This window comes from Haemaphysalis longicornis, unplaced genomic scaffold, assembly GCF_048455015.1.
Source record: "Haemaphysalis longicornis isolate Haplotype H1 unplaced genomic scaffold, Haemaphysalis longicornis Haplotype H1 scaffold_3, whole genome shotgun sequence".
NCBI lineage: Eukaryota > Metazoa > Arthropoda > Arachnida > Ixodida > Ixodidae > Haemaphysalis > Haemaphysalis longicornis.
In genome coordinates this window covers 30,276,524-30,301,902 of record NW_027526335.1, presented here as the reverse complement: position 1 = coordinate 30,301,902, position 25,379 = coordinate 30,276,524, and the positions used below count along the sequence as shown (strand labels likewise).

The following is a 25,379-nucleotide window of genomic DNA, read 5'->3' as shown; positions in this document are numbered from 1 at the left end:
ACAGCAATTAACTTATAAATTCATATTTCTTTTTTTTTTTTTTTTTCCTTTTCGCCAGCACAGTCGAAGATGGGAAAGCACAGTGAGGCGACTCAGCATAACGCTCTACTAACGAGGATACAGAACAGTTATCCTGGCTTCGCCTCTTCGGGCTAAGTTGTTTGTTTTCTACCCGCTTTCGCGTCATTTCTTGCGCTTGTTTCTGCACCTCGCTGCGACCACATCTGGCTCCAATTTGGCAAGAACATCCTCGCAGCAATCAAGACCCTTGAAAGCAAAATACAACTAGACATAAAAAAGAAATACCATCACTAACAGTCGACCGGTTTCGGCTTCCGAATCGGCTAGTAGGGCCGCATGGTTCTGAGCACATACGAATAAAAAAAGAGCTTGCAACAGTACGGACCCGCATGAACCGTTTTGCTTGGCTCTTCCCTTTCTCGCGAGGAGGAAGGGAGGAAGAACGACCAGTTCTGCGTGGCTCCACCTTTCGAGAGGGCTGAGAGGTTCTTCTTTTCACATCTCCGATGGATGCCCGCCCTCGCAGATGGAAAAGGGAACCCGACGGGCGAGGCGGGGGACGCCGTAAACAGCGACGGGCGTGGAGTAGAAGCCACGCGGTTGTGTTGTGATCGCCCCGCTCGCATCCAACGCTCGCATCTGTTCGCGCCGGAAGATGGCGCGCGTCCAGCGTCGTCTGCCGTCTGCTACCGGCCCGAAGTGCGCGGTTGCCTCCTGCTGCTGCTGCTGCTGCTGCTGCTGCTGCTACCGCCAGCATCACTGACTCGCAGGACCGATTTCTGATGCGGAACGACATCCCCCGCGGCGGGAGCGCACACTGACGGGCGATCATCATACCCCGCCGCGTGCACGGATAACGGGAAACGGAAACCTCTCGCCCGCTGACTTTGGACCGTCGAGCACCGCTTATCTCCGCTGTCGTCTGCTGCACGAGCCGGCGGCGCACACCGTTAGCCATGCAACACCGGCACTTCCGAGCTGCTTCGCTTTGGAAACGCACGTGCGACACTGACCATGGTCGCCGTGATCGGGACATGCAGTAATGAATGTGAAGTCGTCTGATTAGAGCTGACTTTCGTCGTACGTTTTGTGTAAGCATTGTTTTACTTTTAAGCGTTTTAAACCATGTGGTGGTTCATTGTCATGTCAAACATCAAAAACTTGGAGAAGACGACGACGGTTTCACTTCTGATCCTGTTGACAGCCGCCGTCATTTCAGTGGTGAGTAGACGAGGGTCCCAATATTAGTATTGTACTCTGGGTGCATGCGCCTCTAAAGTGACATTCATGCCGAATACGGAACCCCACTATAAGGAATACGCGTCTTTGTTCTGCATTCACAGTGCGATGGAAGAGAAATGCGCACGCGATCTTTTTTTTTTTTGTTTGTTTTTTCCTCTTTCTAATTTCATTCTTTGCGGTAAATGAGAAGAAAATAACAATTAACTCCAAATATATTTCGTGTGGGGCATACTGGTTTCACTACTCAACATGTCGAAGCAGGAGATATGTGGGAATTTAAAGTTCTGCCGTCGGTTTGTGTTGGTTGCCCACTTCTAATTGAAAACCTGAAATTTGCTTAAAATAAGGGCTGTACGTTTATTATCCGAGCTAATGCTAACCACCTTAAGCTTCTGCGCATTATGTAGAGTTGCACACGCGGTTTGTACCGGCAGCTCATCGACCAAAGCATTAAAACCTTTCGCAAATGCATGATGGTTTCGGCATGATAGGAGACGCAATCACCTCCTCCCCTAATTTTGCATGAATCCGGGCAACGATAATTTACTGGTGAAGTTGTGTCCACATTGACAAAGCGAGTTTATAACATGCTGGGAAATTTGACGTGTCGGGTCAGCATACCTCATGTTTTATCTAAGGTGCTTTCTTAGTCCGTTCCCTGGCCTCTATTAGAAGCGAGAAATTTTGTTGTCATGTTCAGAAAGCTGGCTAAGTGGCTAAGGCGTTGTGCTGCTGAGCACAAGGACGTGGTTTCGATCCCGGCCGTGGCGGCCGCTTTCCTGATGGCAGCAAAAAGCGAAAACGCCCGTATGCCGAAATTTCGGAGCACCTTAAAGATCACCGGGGGGTCGAACTTAATCCGGAGCCCTCCACTACGGCGCGCCTCATCGCCGTGGTGTAGCTTCGCCGCGTTAAACTCTACAGTCAAAGTAATCCCAGGGAAGCGTTTAATGGACATTGTAATCGGGTAACACTTGTTCATTTTTTTTGTTTATTCAAAAGTGGCTGTCCTTACCGCCCTCCCAATATATTTTGAAAAGTTCTTGTGAGCTAAGTTTCGCAAAAGTTAAGCCGCGTTCAGCTTAACAGGGAGTAGTGTATGAAGGAATAGCAATATAAATGCGTTAGCCACCATCAATATGCCTAGCAAGAAAAACTTTAGATACACTTAGACCTGTATTTAGAGCGCAGATTACTGTGGAAGAAAGTTCTGGGCCCGCTTCCTCAATTATCTTACAGCTAAAGCTTTCTTTGAACGGCCTTTCTATGATGCCGCAGTGGATAAACTACATTGCTTCGAGCGTATTTCCACCGAAACGGTAGTATCTTTGATCTAGACAAAAGCTATCGGTGAGCATTCCCCTGCAAAAGTCATAGAGGGCATTAAATTAGCGCTTGTGGTTGTCTTCCTACTGCGTCCTAGTTGCCTCCGCTGTTTTTTTGTTTTTTTTGTTTTTTTTTCGGCAATGAGCCCCGCGTATGAGTACCTAACTAGCCCCAATTCTAGACTTAATGAGAAAATGGACTGTTTTCCTTAGCAAGCCACCGATCAACCCAGGCGTTCCTGGTCTGGTGCACTGTGCCTCATCCATTTTTGGCCGGTAGCGCGGGTGCGTGCTTACATGTTGCGGAGCAGACTCGCTTTTCCACGCCGACCTCAAATATCTTTCTAGCAATCGAATGGCGTGGATACTGACGAGTAAAGAGCAAAAAATGACACAAAGGGCGAAGGAAGACAACAGAGACAAGCTCACGTCCTTCGTGTAATTTTTTGAAAAAAAAATACATGAACGACGAAGGAAGACAACGGAGACTTCACTCGTCGGTCACGCAGTACCAACTAGCCCAGAAGTCCGCATTAATTAGTGGCATGTAATACGTTATCGTTTCAGCATTGCCTGGGTGTGTGCCATAAGTGGATGTAGACTTCTCGAGTACTCTTTTTGGCGCAATTAAGGTGTCTTCAAATTTATTGAGACACCGCCTGCATTCTTGACTGACCTGGTTCCAGCTGAGGGAAATGCTCAGAAATATGATGAACCAACTCAATCAATGGCTCCCTACTGCGGCGCGCCTCGTAGCACGAATGTAGCTTCGGTGTTTAAAACCTCAGAAGTTAAACGATCTTCTGCCTCTCGGACTTACAGAGACATATTTTTCTGTACAAGCACGTAAATTTAATTTTATTTCAGTGATATATTTATTGTTGTAAGGATTGGCGACAATACCCAGTTCGGAGAAGTGTATTTTTGACAACTGCATGCGTTCAAAATATTCACATGCACGCACGCAGGCGCACTTTTGAGCAAAAAAAAAATTGAAGATGGTAAGGGCAGGCCAAGATGTTTCGCAGAGCATCAACTCTGATTTTATTTACATTTTTTCTGAAATGTCTTACACCCTCATTACTGCCTCATGGTCGGTTGGCGTCCGTATAATCTCTCATTCCGTTTAAGCTTTCCAGCTGATGACTTACGCAGGCGCAAGGCTGATGAATTAAGTTTTGATAGATAGTAAAGTTTAACGCGTCGACGCAACGCAGGCGATGAGGCGCGCCGTAGTGGAGCGCTCCGGATTAATTTTGACCACCTGGGGATCTTTAACGTGCGCCTAAATCTCGTACACACGGCCGTTTTTGCTTTTCGCCTCCATCAGAATGAATCCAGTTTTAAATGTTCGACATGCGGATTTTCAATTTCCGGCATTCAACAAGAACTGAAAGAAGGAATTCACTTGATATAATTCAAGAATCACCCGCTAAGTGTCAGTGTTATGCATAATTTTAGTAAATATTGCTCAAAAACTGAAAAGGTTGCCTAACACGAGTAAGTTTGTTGCTATGGTGCTTTTGTTTTATTCTTTGTTTTTTCTGCGAGGATCCAAATAATACGACCGAGCTAAGCCATATTTTTAAAGCACACAGTATAAAATGCAGTTGAGGAAAATATAATTTAATTAAATTTATCTCAGACGTACGATACAAAAGCAGCACGTGTTGATAAGGTGCAGCAGGCGGGAACTAACAAGCCGGCTGACGGCATCTACACTGCAGTCTTGGGCGTGTGAAAACAGAGACAGCGATAAAACACAAACGGACGTCCGCATGGCTTTCATATGCAGCCCTCTGCTATCGGGCAAGCGACATAACGACAAAAGGCACGTCGGAAATAGCATCACAAGAAAGAAGCTCGGCCGTGCCTGCCAGAACTTGGTTCTCAAATCTTGTTTTCGTGTATAATTTTAATTACAAGTACAGCTTCCTAACTTTGAGGAGAAATCTCCTTACGCAAGAAAACGCAGCTCAGTGAAGTATTAGAGGATCTAGAGGGCTGGCTTGCACTCCAGAAATACCTTTACCGGCAGAGTGCTGAGTATTCTTCATTTCTCGCCAGTCTCCAGGCTGGCACGCGAGAGCCATGTGCAGGAGATGAACTTAATATACAGCAACTCCAATGCATAGAGTAAGACTTTCTCTCGCCCACTGCCTTATAATTGCCGCATGGTTGCCGACGATGATATATTCGAATTTTTTCTGGGGCGAGGGGGCCGTAATCACACTAACTGAGTCTCCTTCTCAATCCAGATCTCCCAACTGCGTGAGGAGCATATAACGGGCTTTTTCAAGTCTTGAAATCTTGAAAAGAGCAATTACTCCACCGCCCCTTATATCGCTGGTCATAACGTTTCTGCGCAACTTATCAGGATACCCCCAAATACAATACCGTGTCGTTCTATTTGAGAGTTTACAACCTCAAATAAGCACAGGGATCATTTCCCAGCTTCTCGTTAGATTCACAGGAGTAGATGGATCCATGTGATGGTGGGGGCGATGATGAGGATACAGATGATGATGGTGACTACGTTGCTGGTGCTCTGTCGTTGCTTTCGAGCGCACATATAGCATGGAGCCGCAAAGCTAGCGGTAATGTGACATCCCGGTTAAGATACTTTAAATGCTTGAGCATCTCCATGTGTACTCATCGAGGACACCCGCCTGTCCTTCTGTTACACTTCACGAGTCACAATTTCGCGACCGCATAAGAGCCCTGTAATAAAGGTCCTAGGGCCTTCGCATTTTTAAACAGCGATGATGTTTAAGCCGCTGCTTGTGCCAGCGAACGTGCGCAAGAAAAAAATCGTTGAGCGGGCGGGACGCGTGTGGCCACCTGCCGTAGGCGCGTACAACTGGTACGAGCAAGGCTTGGGAAAAGTGCACCGGGTTGGCTCGCTCTATCGCTTGTGAATAGCAGCCTACCATTGTCGCTGAAGAAGAAAGTGTATGACAGCTGCATCTTACCGGTACTCACCTACGGGGCAGAAACTTGGAGGCTCACTAAGAGGGTTCAACTTAAATTGAGAATGACTCAGCGGGCAATGGAGCGGAAAATGATAGGTGTAACATTAAGGGACAAGAAGAGAGCGGAGTGGGTCAGGGAGCAAACTGGTGTTAAAGACATATTAGTAGAAATTAAGAAGAAGAAATGGACGTGGGCAGGGCATGTAATGCGAAGGCAAGATAACCGCTGGTCATTAAGGGTAACAGAGTGGATCCCTAGAGAAGGCAAGCGTTGCAGGGGGCGGCAGAAAGTGAGATGGGCAGATGAGATCAAGAAGTTTGCGGGGATAAATTGGTCACAGTTGGCACAGGACCAAGGTAATTGGAGAATAATGGGAGAGACCTTTGCCCTGCAGTGGGCGTAGATAGGCTGGTGATGATGATGATGATGATGATGATCGCTTGTTGATACGAGTGGTGCAGTTTTGACGGTGCAAAGAGAGAAACTAATGCCAAAATGAAAGAAGCCAAAAGGCTGAGGAGCAATAACATTAATCGACTTCTTAATTAACGTCCCACACGCCAGACCACACAATCCGATGGTGGCCACCGAACGACTTCAAAAATTTTGACCAAACGCTCGTCCCGCTTCGCCCTCCGCTACTCTTGGAGCTTCACCGCAAAGCCCGTTGGGCACGCGTGCATTGTACTAAATGCTTAAATTACCGAGTGTTTATTGCTTTTTCGAGGGCTAACGAAGACTCCACGCAGAAAACTTGACGGCGTCTTGAAGCATAATGGCGCAGAATACGTGGCCGAGTCTCCAAGCATAACCACGCATAAACTCAGCCGAACAAAACCTTCACTGTTTGTCCAGTCTTCTCGCCACTAGTGCGAAGCTTTCCCAATTTTTTTATAAAACAGAATACATTGCCCCTGGAAAAACGTTTCTCGCCTGTGTGTTTGCGTGAAGTAATCAAGCCGACCTCAGAGGGGCTCGGTATATAGCCCTCCGTAGGTCATACGGTCTTTGGAGGTATATTTAATAAAAGGCACTAGGACCTTCATACCTGGACATCAGACTCATTATAAGGCTTCTAAAAAATGTCTTTTTAGCAACACCGCAGCGTACAATAGTGAAGCCAACTTTAGAAGCGCTTTGGCGTGTAGCGTTTTATAGGTATGCATAAAGTATTACGGAAGTATTTATTCAAAGACCCCAGGGCCTTCCTACTTTGGTGCGAGATTGCTTATAAGGCGGCTGAAAAAAAATTTCTTCCAGTAATGCATTCATGTACAGCAATTAAGCCGAGCTTAGCGGGCTGGGCGCATAGCAGAGCGGCTTATTTCCCCGACTATTCTCAGTTTGGGGTCTGAAAAATGATTGTTATAATATACCACCCGTGAATGTTGGCAGGGACTGCTTGCTTAGAAAGCTTGGAAAGCCTTTGCAGCCTCTTAAACATGTCAATTTGACGACCCTTTTTACATAGACTGGAAGAGCCAAATGGCACAAATGACCTCAGCTGTCTACGCCCTTTTTTTTTTTAGTTTTGCATATCAGGAGCGATATAAAGGAGACATGCCGCAGTTCCATCAAATCAGGCAGCGATTACAGTTTTCTCTGCATACAATAAATAAAATAAAAGATTGACGACCCCTCCGTCTAACGACGCCGAGGGTTGAAACGCGAAGCTTTCTTGCGTGCGATTGGAAGTGCCAAAGTCAAAGCAAGAATAAGTGTGGTGGAGTGATCGCTGAGGGCACTACTAATCGTTAAATTGCATTAAGACATCTATTAAAGAGAGTGCCTTTATTGAATCGAAAGGTTTTCACCATTACACGTTCCCACTTGCATCAACGACTTAACACTTGCGTAACTACCGGACGCACTCCCGCCATCCCACTTGCCCTCCCTGACGACATCATCACCCTTACAGGCCATCACTGATGCAGCTAGCAAGAGTGTTTATTTTAGGTCTTCAATAAAGCACGTATTTCTCTCTCTCTCTCTCTCTCTCTCTCTCTCTACTTGTGATCGCTGTGGTAGACAGAGGTTCTGCCATCGTGACGCTACACAGCTTGTTTAAAACGTCAGATATGTGCAGGAACAGTTCTACGTCGTTCTCTTCGGTAGCGTCTGCTTCTTAGCTTTAATTCGCTCTAAAATTGCGCTCTGTGTCGACCGTGTCGGAAGGGCCCAATAGAATAGACGTCGGCTTCATAACGCGAGGAATCCAGATTACATTCTGACCACGGGAAGCGTTTTTTTTTTTTTTTTTTTTTTCTCCTGATGCGCTTGCGTAATGTTGGTTTTTAGGGGCCCGAGCCTCTTAGGGCCGACAGCCAACAGCCAGGGCCGACAGCCCGAGCCCCTTAGGGGCTCGGGCTGTCGGCGTCTCATATCGTCGTCTCATGTCGTCGTAGTATTATGCAGTCACGGTACTAAAACACCGGGACACTCGTTTTCCAACGCCTCGCGCTAGAACGTAACGCGTACGGAAAGAACACACCGGGACACTCGTTTCGCTAGAACTCTGCGTGCTTCAAAGACACGAGATTACAGCAAAGCTGTGTGCCTCTACCCCCCAACGGTTTCATCTCCGTGGCCAAAACGCCAAGAAGCCAAGAATGCACTTATACACTGCATGCTTCGCCCCATCCCAGGTTTCACGTTCGTGGAGATGGCCGGGGAATTTTTGCCGCGTGTATTGCAGTGCGCCGGACGCCATGAGTAAGGCATAGAAAGCTTCGTCTTAAAAACTGAAGGACGAGCATAAGGGTGGCGCAAATTTCATCACTGGATATTTGGCACTCGGTGGCCCACTGTCATAGCAAGTGCAAAAAACTGTTGTGAATCATTTCCTCTTTTTCTTACCTTTTTGTTCTGGACGCTACTTGCACTGTTAAGTTGATCGGCGTACTTTTCAAGCCTTGATCAATTATGCTTGTCAACTAATTTATTATTGATTGATAACGGGAATTAATGAATGAATGCGCTATTCTCTCTGTATGCCGTAAGGTGGATTTTTTTTTTCTGTATATGACGAACAATTTGGTCTGGGGAATCAACGCGCCAGAACATGACACTGAAAATAAAGTAAAACTGTGGGCAGGATTCATCTCCGGCGATGGTCTGTCAAATGTGAGCCGTTCTTCGGCATGGGACAATTACTCGCCATTACTTCAGAGGCACCCGCAGATAAGGATCCCTGGATATTTATGTGAAGTAAATCAGGCAGTCGGAGCACATGTGTGTATGTGTGTGTAGGCGGGGGCGCGCGAGGGGGGGGGGGGGGGGGTTGCTGCACTTCCTACGCCAACTAGAGCTGTAATTACTCATCCGGCTGCATTAAATATCGGATACAATCAAGCCAGCGGGGCCACTGAAACCGTGATTAGTACGCAAAGACAGCTTCCGTTAAAAGCGAATGAAATGATGTCTTAGCACAATTTGGATCGCAAGTAAAAGATGTAGTTTTAGAGGAGTTCTACGTCTAGTGCTTCAATTCATTCATTTCAAGTGTCCCGAGCTCCCACTCTGCGCATGTGTCACAATACCTGAACAATCCTTTAGAATCAGAAGTCCTAAAAAGTTGCTAAGGAAATTCGTTTTCCTTCTGCTCCAACTCGCTGTTCTAGAACATCCTTTTGAAAATTCACTTCGTCTTTATCTAAGTTTAGCATTGGCCGTTCACTGAACTGCCGTTCGAGCTCAGCATTCCGATTTCGTTCCCGTCCTTGCAGATCTTTCAGTTCCTGGCGAGAGAACAGCCGGCTATTGGCATGCAAAACTAGCGATACGGATGTGTGCTCTGTCAACACTCCTCCAAACCCTGTCCGCTATCTCTCTCCTTCCTCCCTCGCAAAGGCGGCTGCTCTCACGAGAAAACTCGGCTGACCTCATCTTCCCGCGCAGCAGCCAAACACCGGGCGTTAAACTTGCAATCGATCAATCGCACTGTCAACAGCGGAGAGACGTCTCTCCTCTTGATATGGCCTCACGCATGTGGAAGTGGCTTGCGCCTTCTTGGCCTCTCTCCGTGGGTCTGTCCGGGACCCCCACGTGTTCTCCACTCCGCGGTTCTCTATCACTCCAGTCAACAAAGGACTCGGAGTCTTCCGCCAGTAGCGCGGCGGATAGTTCAGTTCAGTTCAGTTTTTATTTCCCAGAAACTGGTGTGGTTTGCCGGGTAAAAGCTGCCTTAGCAGCTTGACAAATCCCTGGAAACCACACACAAGGCAATAGCAGCAAGCACAGAAAAGTGTAATGAAATTCCGATTACTTAATCATGTAGAGTAACACAAGAAGCATATCATACAAACTTTAAGAAAGTACCACGGACAATGAAGCACAAGCTATATAAGTTAACAAAATGTGCATACATAACAGTGCATCTACATTCTGCCTACAGGTACAGTATAAGTAATAAATAGTAGTACCGTTTTCAGCAGCACTCACAAAGAAAAAAAAATGAAATCTGAACATAAACATTATGAGCAAACACACAATACATACCTAAATTACGATGTAACAGTTAGAAGTACAGGATAGCAAAAACATCAACAGCACACAAAAAAAAACAACTATGTACTTAAAATGTCAGTCCACCTGAGTGAGAAAGCTCCGTAGTTCTTTTTTTTTTGTCAGCTATCTTTGTATGCGGATATTTATTGAGTAATAATGGGAGATTATGAGATAACGACTGCCACTTATAATTTGTTCGAAAATGATGTATATGCCATAAAGCCGGATTACGTGTGTTTATTACGGTGTTGTGATATTGTAACGTAGTATTTTGGTTACATACTGCCGCTACTGTAGCATGAAGATCGGAATGAAGAAGTCGAGGCGTCGAAGAAGTTTTAAAGGTTAACTTGTTTACTTTACAGATGACATTGGTGACATTTAGCACATATGAATTAGAATGAATACACTTGTTACATAGATGAGAAAGACAGTCAAAGATTAAGGGTACTTAGCGGGACATAGTTGGCGGGCGAATGGCTCCCGGCGGGAGGGCACGACGACCGGCAGCAAGCGGCTCTCCTGGTGTTGCTCTCTTCTCGCCAGAGGGGCCGCGTTATATTTGCTTTGGGGGAACGCATTGGGGGAAAAAGCGCATCCTAACGTGTGCGGACTATCGGGAGCAAGTCTTAGGCACACCCGCAGCCAATCAGGAAGACGCTTCTTAGCTCCAATCAGACATGTTCCCGCCAAAGTGAAAAGGACCAAAAACACAGACACAAGGTTTCGACTCGAAAACGCGCGCTTGGAGAATTACGGGCGTAGAGCAAGTAGTTAGACAAAATGCACTAAAGCAAACAGGGGAAAAGGGAAAGTCGTCGAAAGAACACTGAAGACACGGAGCCCGAACGCGACCAGCGCGCACGCCACGGGGGGGGGGCATGGAACGCCGCGGCCGCCGTAACCCAAGATGCGTCGATGGTCCCTCTCGAGAGCCGCGTCTCCCGGGTCGGCCGACGGGCCACCACACACGCCGGAGCCGTTTCTCAGAAAAAAAGGGGGCCACGGCCCAGCCGCGTCCGAAGCGCTTTCAAACACAACACTTTGGAGGAAGAGCCCTGGCTGCGGGCAGAACTTAAAAAAAACAACCAGAAAACATCGAGAGACCTCCGCTTCGCGACAATATGTCAGTCCAGCTAGTGATGTTTGGGAGGAAATCGAGGATGTTGATGAAAAATGCATTTTCTGTAGCAGACTGAAACCATAAAGACGGTCAATTCTGATACTATTGTATTTTGCGAAGAGAGGCAGTGTGCTCAGCGTGCGTTCAATATTTTCGATATAACGCATCAACTTCTTTTGAAGAACCAGAAGCCTATTTAAGTTACTGTGCGTCGTGGCTCAGTAGTCTGCTTTCGGACCTACGACCGGTGGCTCGACTGAGGTTGTAACGCCGCGCGTAGTCCAGAATGGAAGCGGGTCTTCCGCCGTTCTTCCGCTTCTTATCTAATCGTTTGGTCTCCTTCCCCTGAGCGCGAGTGCAGGCGTCTGTCTCCTCTGGCTTGTGTGTTACAAGCACAGTTTACCGGCCCTCGTAGCGAGAGGTGAGAAGAGGCGCGGGAACACTTTTTGAGAGCTCTTCTGCGAAAAGTGTGCGCTTAAACTGCCGGGGCGTCGGCAATCACGCCGTGAGATTAGATTTCCTCGCGCTCTGCGTACACAAGAATCTTCCCATTCAGGTCCGTGCTCTCGGTACACTTTGCCCTGGTTGCCCTGCCGTCCGTACTGTTCAAAACTAGGAATGACTGAGTCACTATCTCACCGGTGCTTCTGGCGTAATATCTATTGCACCGTATTCCTGGGTTGGTCATTCAAAGATATCCCAATGCCTCCACTGCTGCTTTGAATATTTTGAGAGATGGTCTAATTATGTTTTTTTCACTAGTCATGTTTTTATTCAAATAAATGTTCGACTGGCAATTGCCCAGGGAGTGCTTGATGAACAGTGTACTGTGGGTTTATACGTGGTAACGACATTGTCATGAGCCAGCATGATTCGCGCAGAGATCCCCGTCCGCTTAGAACGGCCACAAATAAAGCTAGCTTAGTTGTGTCAATTCAATTTAATATCCTGTGCGGCACAATGGAAAAGCTATTGTGTTTGTAGTTCAAAGCGAACTCACGGAAGTCATGCGCTTGTACAAATCAGACTAGTGAGGGCCGAGGGATCGTGAAGGCCAAGTATAATACCTGAAAGTTATGCGTGAACAAGAAAGCGGATATTGGGTAATTGTGATGAGGTTTAATAACTTTCTAATTTGGTTTTACAGACATGCATTACGCTCGCTCGCTTTGCAACCATAGCTTGCGCGAAACTTAAAACTTCCAATAGGCGCTGAAAGCGAGTGGGTGATAAATTGTAATTGTTTCTTTTCCGACGAAAATCGCATAAATCGTGTGCACAAAGCTTTGTGCACACGCCTTGTGTGTGTTACATAACGGCTCCATCGTCTACGCCAGTATGGGATAGATGATATAGCCGTTATGTAAAAAGAGCAAGCAATGTGGCTCGTGTCTTGTCATTCTCGCGGAAGCTGAGTCATTCCTAGAATGTGCTCCGAGTATTCCTCACTTGGCTTTATTTTATCTGGGGCTATATGCTTCTCGTCCGATGACTGCCCTTGGCCGCCTGCCAGCCTAAGAAAGGTCTTATTGTTTGCGGCAAGCTTGTAGAATAACACCGACTTATCTAATCTTTGACCTCTCTTCCTGAGCACAGTGGCTTCCTACACTGCCTTACAGCGCACTTAGCATGTGCTCGCGTGTCCGACGGGTGAAAAAGGGTGCCGGGTAGGGAGCAACATCAACACCACCGGCTGCGACGCTCCAGTGGGCGCTGTCCTGTTGAAATTGCATGGCATTAAGGGCGGCTAAATTGTTTTAAGGCTTAATAAGCACTCCTTACAGAGTCCACCAGAGCACTAACCGTGTTGTTGACGAGAGGAGCTTAAAAGTACAGTAAGAAAATATTGCCCGTATTTTGCGTCAGACCCTAATGCTACAAAGATGCATGATTTCCGACGATGCTCTTCTTCCTCGGGCCTACCGTAGCCGACCCACGTCTTCTTCTCTTATTTATGCCATATTCCTCATCTCCTCCTCCTCTTCCTCTTCTTCATTTAGGCTAATTTTCTATGTCACTCAAACACAATAAAGTACAACGCGTGTAACGGCCTCTACCTGCGCAAAAATCAGCACGTGACTTAGTTAAAACATCTGCAATTGTTACAATATTCTAAATAAATATTATTGTTCCAAAAAATATAAGAACTAAATTAATAATATAAAGGAGCCAACCACATAGAAATGCCTGTATTGTGCACCGCTCAGACATGACGGCGACAAAATTTAAGACGACCCCCCCCCCCCCTTCCGCACACACACACACACTCAAAAAACGAGATACGAAATAAAAAATGCACAAGAACTCCAACCATGCCATCCACCGGCATCTGCACAAAAAATACAGAATTGGCGATGTTAGCGCTCCTTATAGTTCTAATATTCTCCGCGATTCCCACACCTTATTGGACTAAGGTAAAAAAAAAGTCAGAATGGCGAAAAGCGGCGTTGGAATGCTTGCACTTCAGCAGACAACTCTAAGAATTTCTGCACTTTTTTGCATTGGTTTCAAGCTTGCGATCCCAGAACTCCAAACGTGCTGTTTTTCGGTCGTTAGAATGCATGTTTGTTTGCAATAGGATTGACACCGTTTTTGGGTCGTCCATCCTAAATACCGTGCTAGGACATGAGAGTTATTACTCTAACCTCAAGCACCATGTGCTCCGCGTTCAGGCTTAATATGCATCGAAAAAAGAAAAAAAGTAAATTTACGCATAGTTTTTACATTAGTATTATAGTTCCGAGTCAATTTCGTTTTGTACAGCGACATCTCCTTTCGCGAAAGGCTGAGTACGAATCCGTGGACTTCAATCTCGCAACATACAATTTTCAAAATCAACATACGAGATCAAGGCTTTCTTACTTTATATCCATGTTTCGTCGGCATGCTTCCGGCTGTCATGTACAACAGTGGCTGTTTTACACGCCATGGCCATGACATTACCTCCCCAGTCATTCCTTTTCGTGAGACTCGAGTCCACCGTTTGCGTATATCACTTTCACTCGTATTACTCTGAGTCTGGTTCCATGATTCATTCGGAGACTACTTAATGTACCAGCGTTGCCCCATGTCTATATATGTCTCGTCAAGAAATAATTGCAGACATTTCTGTGGAACATTTATTGGAGCCTCAAAATTCCTAAAAGCCCTTGTGGCTGAACCTCGGCAATGAAGCGCGAGATGTGGATGAATTACCAGATATCTCAAGTATGAGCGTAAATATTGTTCACACGAGTATTTCGTACTTCGTATTTCGACTTAATAAAAATTCCAGCTGCGATTCATGGGAGTCAACTTGCGACAACGCCAGACGCAACACAATGGCTCAGCCACTACTCCACCGCAGCGGATATCGGCTTGTAATGGAACTAGAATCGACGTTAGTGAATGACTCGAAATCTGGACATCCCTGCAAAACTGTCGCGATTTTACCATGTTAAACAAAGCTATCTATGGGCCAAAGTGAACATACTTTTTCGAGACGGAGAAATTCCAGCAAACTCGTCGAGAATGACCGAATTCGGGAACAGCGCATTAGTTGTCAAAGCTCGCGTTGTTTGATCGGTTTAAAAGTTTATTGGACACGCTCCAAGCCAAGTGCGGAATTCCGCCTTGGAAAACTACAGACCAAGCGTATCTGACTGGTGAACTTAGCTGGATTGTGTTTGCCTAAGGGCGGGGCACAAACAAGACCCTTGTATCGGGGCCCCTTGAACGATCCCATTGCTTTCCCTGCACAAAATGCAACCGCCTGTGTGCAGTTCGGCGCCGATAAGCTCCGGTCCGCGCAGCTTTCCCTGCGGAGAAGACAGATATGGCGCCAGCTCTTTCGAAACCTGTTTACACTGCTCTCCCAAGAAGAAAACAAAGTGCGCATATGCCACAAATCTCCACTCCTTATCAGCTATTCGGCAGCCTAAGTTGGCGGCTTGCCCCTTTCTGACACTCTTTATAGAGTGCCAGACATTGCTTCAGACAGGCCAGATACGGGTTGATTGCTGTCAGCCTGGCTTAGGCAGGGCCTATCCGCTATTCTAATTGCGAGCAAGGTTATCGCGCACCCGGACTCATGCCGGCTACCGCGGCAACTTCGGCCGCCAAGATAGCGCGACCGATGTTGGTGCGCATAGCAGGGAGGTCTTCTTTCCGAACGACGATCTGTGCTTCGCAACCTTTGGTTTACACGCTCTGGCCAAAGGCCCATACGCCTTTACGGCGATTCCTGGGGAAGGGACTTGGAGCTGTTCTCATCGCGTTGTGCACTTCGTCTGCCAGGAGATAAACATTTGCGTGTCGTGTACAGAATGTTGCTTGTTTGTGTTTCCCTGGCGCGCGTCATCGGGGCAGCGTTCCAGACAGTGACTACACCCCGTGAGCAGGCCCTGTGGTCCTACCGTTATGGTCACGTGATGGCCGCGTGCTAGTATTTCTATTGGCATTACAAGCATTGCTCTTCAAACTAGCCCAACATGCTCGGAACAAAATGTGCATAGTTTTAGGTATATCTCAAAAACCACCGTTACAACAGCCGAAGCACTAAATCTGCTGCTATAAAATACAGTAAAACCTGGTTTAGCAAGGGCCTCGGGACAGGAAACTTACTTCGGTGTAGGCGACACTCTGTTAAAAGTTAGGATGATTTCCTTGGGACCATTAAAACTTGGTAATATGGAGCATTCGCAAAAAAACGATTTCGTTATAATGAGAGGTTAGTACTTCGAAACTCAACATGAGGCGTGTTGATGATGCATGAGTGGCTTAAAGTAAGGTAGCGAAGTTCACATGAAGGGTATCGCAATGTCATTGTGAAGCTTCCCATTAAGTTTATTCATTTTATTTTTGCTTTTTTTAGTACCCTAACAGCACATGATAAAATTACATAGGAGTGGGGCGAGGGATTAAAAACAAAAAGTCCAACACTATATTACAGTCGAACGAGGAGTGGCAACAGAGTACATCGTTCATCCATTTTTCTCTCTCGTGTCTTTCTTTTTTAACAGTGCGTATATCAACGCGAATAAGTTGGTACTGCAAGAGGGGTACGTATAAGGTGCTAAAAAAAGCAAGGCGTAACATCAAAGCTGTCCGTAGGCACATTGTAAAGCACACATACAAACTATAATCAAACAGTTCCAAACTTTCTACACATTACAAGAATACGCCGCATAACTTAAGCTGCAAACAATAAATGAACATTTTACAACAAATTCTTAGCAAAGAATTTCCTAAGGCTTATTGGTCAATATTTCAGATGATAAATAAATGCGACGCGGCCTCAAAGGAAGATAATTCCGCTATTCGAACGATACTGTATTGATAAAACAATGGCGTTGTTCTGATATTTTTCGGTTCTAGCAATAACCGGTAGTACTTTAGGGGCATGTTCAGTTCGGGGGAAATGTGATGAGGCGGCAAAATATTGGATGACATAAAAGATGACTCATAGTAGTATAGGGAGGGACAAAACGACAAGCGTGAAAATCTCCTTCGGGTATCCGAATAGGCCGATCAAAACAACGTTTGTCGTCGCCCTAAATCCCCTTCAGCACGAGAAGTGGCACCACAATGTCGATTCTTTAATGGAGACAGTTTCGCACGCTCACGCAACACGCGCTGAGACAGGCACGGAAAATTCTTTGACAAGTATACTTTTGTAATGGTTCCGCAAAATTCTTTGACTCTAGTAATATTGCCAGCATTAGAAAATCCCATCTCTTGTAACATTTTGTGTTCCGTGCCGAACTTCTCAGCAGGAGAGACAAAGTTTGTGTTTTTGTTTTTGTTTTTTACCAAGAACAACAACAACACAAAAAAAAGAACTACGCAAGCGGCGCGAAGGCGAACCTGCCGCCGAGTGTTTGTGTCCTCGCAGAGCATTTGCTCTCCGCGCGCGTCAGTCGTACCTGTCAACGCCACCGGTCTTCTCCGCTTCCGTCGTGCTTCGCGAAGCGTGAAAGTGCACTTCGCACGACTCTCCCGAGATCCCCCGCGCACTTGCGAAGAAGAGGGGCCCGCTGGCGCACTTCGATAAATAACGCGCGGAATCCCTGCACCTCGGAGCTAATGTCGTCAGCGGAAACCTTACCGTAGCTCCTTCTTCCTTTTTCTCCTGTTCTCTTTCCATTCCGAATTGTTATGTTGATATCGTGCTCTTCTGCATTTGCTGTTTGATTCGACTGAGTGGGGGGCAATACTTTAAGCCTTGGATCGTAAGTCTGAAGAGGGAAAAAAGTGTCTCTCTCTCTCTCTCTCTCTCTCTCTCTCTCTCTCTCTCTCTCTCTCTCTCTCTCTCTCTCTCTCTCTCTCTCTCTCTCTCTCTCTCTCTCTCTCTCTCTCTCTCTCTCTCTCTCTGTTTCGTCAGCTAGATGTTAACGAAAACCTCTGCGTATGCCTCACCGTAGAACTCTTCACTTCGCTCAAAGCATCCATGCTTTTGCTGTCCCGCGAAAGTTGGAAACGCCAAAAACTTTGCATCACCTATGTAAAATTCTCAGCGGGTAAAATTTTGCTTGCCTGGCGATGACGTTTCTGTTCATTTAGAGATACAAAAATTGAAATCCGTCGCTGCAATGGGCACTGAAGAGATTTAGAGGCGCGTACTTGTACTGGTTACAACCTTTCCTGCGGCCGTCAGGGGTGGTTCAGTGGGCAGGGCGTTGAAGGGACACCGAAGTGAATTTGTCAAGCTCCCGTTTTTTCTTGCACAGCGTAGACTTGCTCAAATTAACACACTTGTCACCGTTTATCCGGTTGATAGGTTGGTAATTATTTTATAAAGCCCGAAAGAAGAAAAACTACCATGCGCGGTCTGAGGCGGCCGCACCAACTTAAAGCTGTGACGTCGGGAGATGTCCAATGTTAGCATTCAAACAAGTTTCGGTTGCGGTTCTGTAAAACAACATGCTTGACATCCGACCTTATCGTTGTATGGGTATTCTCGATATCTCAATAATCGTCATACCGCGCTTCTGCCATGTTGTCGGCTGTAAAATGCCTAAGATAAGCCTCCCAGGACGGCTTGGAATCGTAGCGCGCAAATACTATGCGCTTTTCCCCCTATTTAGAGCTTGCCTCACTCAAGCCTGTATTGTAAAAGGCATATTCGCACCAGGAAAAGGGTCTGCTGATTCTGGCCTGTGCCCAATGCCCGCAAGCAGTCGGTCCTTATGGCAACAGCAGGCCAACGATAACTCCATAGCGCGTCAGTGTCAGCCTGCGCGCAGTCTGCGAACTCGTTCGTGCAACCACTGAACGTTACGGCCCAAAAAATGCTGAACTCAATAAAGAAAACATCGGCCGAAGACGAGAAAATCAACTTACAAAAAAAAAGAGAATGTACCCTCGGGTATTCGAACTTGGAACTTGCAAAACAGCTTACCTAGCGCTCCAGATCACTCGGCCACGAGCGAGCGCTGCCAGCAACGGAAGTATGCGATATAGAATGTATAACCAGTTAACACTTATTTAGTTTTAGCATTTCAAGCAGCTTAAGTGACTACTTGTTCGTGCAGTAAGCAACCCCACATTTTCACAATATCTCACGCCTAACAACTGCATTTCTTAGACGGAAAAGCTTTCGCAGGTGCGTAGTCGTGCTGATGACCACTGTGCTTGTTCACCCAGCGCAAAAAAAGTGCTTCCTGCTGTTTTACGCTGTACGGTAAAAGTTTCACTTGATTTTATTTCCTTAGTACCTATATTGACTTCGCTTACTCTTCTCCCGCCTTCAAGTGACTTTAGATTTTCCTACCAGCCTACCAGTCAGCGAAGCGTCGGCAGCGCTTGTGTGGAGCGACCTAGACTTGGAGCTTGATACAGTGTACAAAGTAACAAACTAAAGAAACGCACATTCTTCCATTCACAAACATGTCGTGGCTTAATTTCAACTGAGCGAACGAATTGCGACGATCCGTCGGCGGCCGGCGAACTAGACTGACTCTGTCGGTGAGCCGTGCAGTAGCGAAGTAAAGCCAAGTCATTTTCTCCGGACGTCACATGAAAACGCCGCAAAAAATGGGCGAGGGTGCAGAGAGGAGGACAGCATTTTCGAATTGATTTTTCTACTAAATAAATTCGCATAAACGCACTCAGAGTGGTCGAAACATGGCCTATGGACTCCGGTCTACAATCTGCGCTAGTAATCCCGCAATGTTTACAAATCACTTCAGTGTCCCTTTAAGGCTGACCATGAAGTGGTTGTGGTACTCTGTTCAAGAACAACGATGCGTGGGTTCTATTGCCACTTGTGACAATTCTTATTAACTCAGTCATGAATTTCGGGCGCGAGACAAAGGGTGTTAATGTCCAACACGGTTCTTTTTTTACTTTTACTATAAAAAACTGGTACTTACAATCTTTACTTTTCGTTAGTGCCTTCGTAGCGGGCGGGTCGTGTGGAAACGAAGGGATGTGTGATTTTTGGTGGTCCCCGCATGAACGATCATGGCATCATGGACGTAAAGTAATCGACCATGTCTATGAAACGGGGTCCTAGATTGACGTCCATAGAAAGTCCTTACCAGCAGTGTCTGGCTAACTTTAGCGCTAGAGGCCAGCGACAGCTGACTCAATGGGCGTAGTTGTCCCTCAGCCCCCAGAGCCCAAATTACGATACTAGAGTGTGAAGACGGGCTAGTTGGTTCATACTGATGGCAAAAAACAGCGGAAAGAAACTGAACGGAAGGCGAGAAAGAGACAAACACGGGCGCTGACTAATAAATGAATAAATTTTATTGCGCGCAGTCAATATAAGAAAATCCAGGAAAAAAAAACACTAAAGCAAGATACAGTTAAGATTGTAGAAATGCTACCTCCTTGGGCAACAAGTCGACTGACGGTTTGCTGACGCATGCGCCCGCTCGCTCGTGCATCGAAAAAGCTTCAAAGATCTCGCGTGTTCTCTGGTCACCATAGCGCTTAAGGACATGACATTGCTCATACAAGGGTTCGCATGAGGGCTCGTTCGCGCATGAAGCAACGTGTGTGGCAAGGTTACTAGCGGTAGCGGATTTGATTGTGTTAGCGTGCTCACGAAGACGATCATTCACACATCGTCCCGTTTGTCCTATATACGAGCCACCGCAAGACAGGGGAATCTCGTACACTGCTCTGGTCGCGCACTCATAAAAACTCCTTGTGTGTCCCTTGTTGCAAACGTTGCGCCTTGGTTCTTCCGAGTTCACCACCTTGCAAAGGCCGCCCAACTTCTTGGGTGTAGATAGCACAACTCGCACCCCTGAACGTTCCACAATCCTTTTTTTAGTTTGTGCGAGCCGCCGTGAACGTATGGGGTGAACGTCGTGGTCCTGTATTCCTTGAGCGCCTTGTGACACGTTCCTACCCGCTCTTCTGTCAGCAACTTGTTTTACAGGCTGCGGATGAGGTCCTCGGGGTATCCAGACGTTTGTAGGCGCTTCACCTGGTCCAGCAACATCGCCTCTATTTGGTGATGGCACGATCTGAATAAGGCGTTCTTCAAAACGGCTGTGGCCACTCCGCGTTTCACGAGCTTGGAGTGGGCTGAGGAGTGTGGCAACAGTGCCTTCTGTGCTCTCGGCGCGTATCCCCAACAGTTATATTACTTCCCCAAACTACTTCTATTCGTCTCTCTCTCTGATTGACACTGTGCTCCCCGCGTATACGCAGCACGCGGGCAGCCACCGTAGGCACGGCCACGGACTGGGCTGCCGCCACTGCGCCCCGGGGTTCGCCGTGCTGCGGCCCTGCGGTCATGGCCTGGACACCGAGTGCGCCGCCTGCCGCCCGGGGCAGTACCAGCCGCACCACTCGTACCGGCGCCACTGCCTGCCCTGCTCGCGCTGCGGCCGGGGCCTGTTCGAGGCGCACGCCTGCACGGCCGTCAGGGACGCCGTGTGCGACTCCTGCCACACCCTGGTGGCCGGACCGCACTCGCAGGACTTCTACGTCAAGTGCGCCAACGAGAGCATCTACTCCATCTCTCCTCCGTCCTCGGAGTCCGAAGAAGAAAGCGGCGAGGAGGACGACCTGTGGCAGCAGGACGGTGGCGCCGGCGGAGACGTGATGCTAGTCAGAGACGAGTTGGCGCACATGCGGCACGACGGTGAGTCGGAATGTGATGTCAATAATGGGATGATCTGTCGACTCTGTACAACCAATTTGACAGTCAAATATGCTGCCATGTACCAGACATCCATCTTTGTTTTAGAACGAAATAAACATAACTCATAATTTGTTGAAGCTCCAATTAGTAGCCAGAATAAACGGAGAAAAGATGATGCCACTCAAGTTCCCACACCTGACACGAAACTCTCTAACGCTGCTCTACCAGCGCTAAACGTCCGTCATTTTAACTTGTAACGCTGTCTTAGTTCGCTGCAACGGGTTATAAACAAGTAATTGTCCTTCTTTTCTGTATCTCGTTCACTTTCCTAACGATATTTTTTTGTAATGTGAATCAAACTGGCCAATGCTAGCGTTTAGTTCCAAGAGCCTACCAGCCGTATGGATGAAATTTCGGAGACTCTTAATGTCGCGTTCTAAAGGTACACACCAAATATTCAAGCAAAATGTTTCGCGAGCTGATAAAGAGACGACTTTTTCGAGATCTTCACTAACATAATTACAAGCCCCAGTTATCTGAACTGTACTGAGCGCTCAGACAGCTGGTCTCCCCGTGTCTTCAGACTTCTGCAAAATATGGTCATACTGCCCGCTTTCTCTCCAACACAGGAGGCTGTCAGGTAGTAGGTGCAACTGCACTTTAACGCACTCACGTTGCAGTATGGGATAAATACAAAGGGAAATCAGGAAATAAAGGACTAATAACTCATCTGTATCGCTTGTTTCCTTTCCCCCGTTGCTGCTCTATGAATAAAACTAGGTGATGACGTAGAGTAGTAAAGAATTAGTTTAACATCGCCAGCATCATTGAACCATGTTCTCACCACCTGGTGGGGTGAAATCCAACCAACTAGCAAGATTTCTTACATGATTGTTGGGATGTTAAGCTTACACCTCTGAGTCTCACCCGATAGCGACTCAGGGATAATATTTCTCGGGGCTACTGTTTAGTTTAAAAGGACTTCAACTTGGGCTTCTTGAGCTCCAAGTTTGCTTGTATAAAATGCTTGTGCGCAATAGGATCAACAGCTTTCGGTTATGATTAGAATGTGTGTTTTGTGGCCCGTTTTGCATGTCCACAATCACGGATATATTACTCTTAAAGAAACCCTTGTTTCAACTCCACTACCCTGTTCTCAAATGGTTATCCGCCATAAGAAAATAGTTTTAAACATTTTGTCACATAACAAGCTGTCATCCTTACGCCCCCCCCCCCCCCCCCCCCCCCAGTGTATTGCTTAGAATGCACGGTCATGCTTTTTTTTTACTATTTTCCGAAATAACCTCAAGATATGATTGCATTCTTCTTGTAGTTTCAGGCGCTCAAAGTACATACAATTTTGATTGATGTCATAGAAAAAAAAGATGGTCGGGTATTTAAAAAAATGATCTTGTTCAACCGGGTATCCTTCACCGTGTGTGACTATGTGGCCGCCTCCACTTCTTGGTATTTTCTTTCTTTCTTTCTTTCTTTCTTTCTTTCTTTTTTTCTTTCTTTCTTTCTATCTTTTTTGTGCTTCGGGTTATTTATGCCATGCAAAAAATAGACAAGAAAATTGAGCTGGCATAGCAAGCCACCGAGTTCAAGGCCGGCATATATTTATATTTGCAACGAAATTGCCCGAGTGTGGTCGCATCCACCGCTGGACAGTGGCCCCAAACATCAGCGCTTTCGCGTTGTTACCCTTCCACTGCGTGCACGCCCTATCCTCTCAAACCGTTTCGTCTGCGTGCACCTCAAAGCAAACCCTCTCATTTTATCATTGCAAATCACTCTTGCTATGACGAGTGCAGAACCGTAACGATGACATCCGAAACACTGCTTACGTTGTTTCCTCGGCAACCAACTGAGCCGAGCAAACGCTACCAACGTATGGAAGCCTTGTCAACTTTCTCCACAGCTCGGCTCTTTGCGTTCCTTTTTAAAAGCCGTTTCTCATTTTTCTCATTATCCTTGTGGTGACATCTCATCATTTCTGCAGCCGAGAAAGGTACGGTAAAGTGGGCACAACCAAAAGGTTAATGGGCAGTGTAGGCATCTCTGTCTAGGATGCGTTTCTCGAGCCGTCCCGCAGTACACAAACAGGCAACAGGTGCGCGAGCCTTGTGTACGGAATATAGGATATGTGCCAGTCAACGGGGCTCGCCTTCCGAGAAGCGACCCGTCGAAGATTTCTCCGAAGGTCATGCCGCCGTCGAAACAGGCTGGCAGGGAGAGACCAGCCACAGGGTAGGAAAGTCGGCAGGGGAGAAATAGATAGGGGAGGGGGTGCTGACACAGGCGGGGGTCGCATTTTCCCACGCTTGGATGAACCTTCGTTTCGGGGGTGACCGCTTTTATTGCTGCTTCTCGGTGCGCTGCAGCACTCTCACGACCATTACCGCTGACAGACGACGTCAGGTGCTTCGACCTGCCCGTTCCTTTCTTTTGCGTGATCGCCGTGCTGCTATAATTCGCATACGGGCTCCTCTTCACGCCTCAGCAAGCTTGAGGCTTTGTAGGTCTGCTGCTATCTATCTCGGAAGGCGAAAAGAGAGAAGAGATTGAGATAGAGCAGCGTTACAGTTTGTTTCAGCTGTATTATTTGTTTCCCGTTTTGTCAATTTGCTGTGTCCCCTCTTTACCTACTGTCGATCGAAGGCCGACTTGCAACAGGCGTTTTTGGCACATAGAGCGATGAGTTGCCGATACAAAATAAAAATAACTGAAGTCAATGCCTCCCTCTCGTGCTTTTTTTTTTATAATACCGTATTTACTCGATTCTAACCACCCTCGGATCCTAAGCACCCTCCCCTACTTCCGGGGGGAAAAAATTGGAAAAAAGTTTTCCTGTGAATCTAAACACCCCCTTTTCTAAGCAACCATTGCAAGGTGGATTTTAGACGCGTGGAAGCGGGCCCGAGTTGACGTTATGGCCAAGTCATTTATGAAGTTTACAAGTACAAACCACTTCAATTGAACAGAAGACGGCCTGCTGGGGGATGCTGAGAGCAGCGGCCTAAGAGGCACAACGGCAGTGAAATTGACTGTGAAGGTGATGGCAGTGAAGGTGACTGAGTATCAGATGTTGGCGGTGGATTCACTGCCTGTATCTATATTTCTTGTGAATGTTTGCAAAATAATACATTTTTTCTTGCGCCCGTCTCGCCGAGATACGGCCACGGAAAAAAGTGGCCTTGAGGGGGGTAATTTAAGTTTTTCGAATCTAAGCACCCACTCACTTTGAGCATCGAGATCATGAAAAAAATGGGATGATTATAGTCGAGTAAATACGGTATACATAATTATAAACGCTCACTGTGTTTTTTTACGTTTTCTTCGTTGCTAGTATAAGGCAGCCCGGCTTAACTAAGTGGTATCCGCCTCCTCCTGAATCTCCCTTCATCTCCCTCCGCCGTCCCTTACCATCTGAAACCCTTGGGAGCACTGCCCTTTATACTATGAATGTATTGCGTGGAACGAATACCTGTTGGGACATTTCATGCGAGCTAAGTTCTTTATAACAGCTTGTGAGGTAGTGAGACGCCAGGACGCCTAGTTTTTGTACGCTTTGAACAAGGCAGTCATATTACGAATCACGGGCTGTATTTTGGGATGCCTGTGTGTATAGGCCCTTTGGTCTAGATAGAAGCAGCTGAAAATCCAGCGATCTACAGTCATCCACAGGCTTAGCTATAACGTCGCAAACTTGAAATAAATGCAGCAGTTGTGACCAAATTACCTCACACCAAAGCAGAAGGAGACGATAAGGGGGTAAAGCGTTGTTCCAGCTAAGTATGTGGACGACCGTACTACCCAACGCTGTGCGCTAAATCTCAACCGTCTGTCACCCACAGTCTGGCGGGCTGCATCGCTATCGACGGTCTGAATGACAGGGCAGCTTCGTAAAACCAAAGAAAAATAGAAAAAAAAAAGTGCAGTGTATCTATGTCTTCATTCTTCCCATTTTATAGCGTGGTTTTGTGTGCAGAGTAATTTTAACGAAACTGCATGTGAAGTGCTAACGTGAAGCACCTTTCTATTGTACAGCTGTCCTTTCGTTTTGTTTCGCTGACCAGGGTTAGGCACGTTGCTGTTCTTCCTGCCG

General features: G+C 46.8%; 1 protein-coding gene across 1 annotated transcript in view; it reads left to right on the top strand.

The window, feature by feature from the left end:
- Positions 1-549: 549 nt before the first annotated feature.
- The window catches only part of LOC144174227 (uncharacterized), a 52,957-nt gene continuing 28,127 nt past the window's right edge, over positions 550-25,379 (top strand). Inside the window, exons 1-2 of the mRNA XM_077702789.1 lie at positions 550-1,242; positions 20,836-21,271. Coding sequence (XP_077558915.1) covers positions 1,147-1,242; positions 20,836-21,271 — 532 coding nt within the window. The 5' untranslated portion in view covers positions 550-1,146. The remainder of the gene's footprint in view (positions 1,243-20,835; positions 21,272-25,379) is intronic.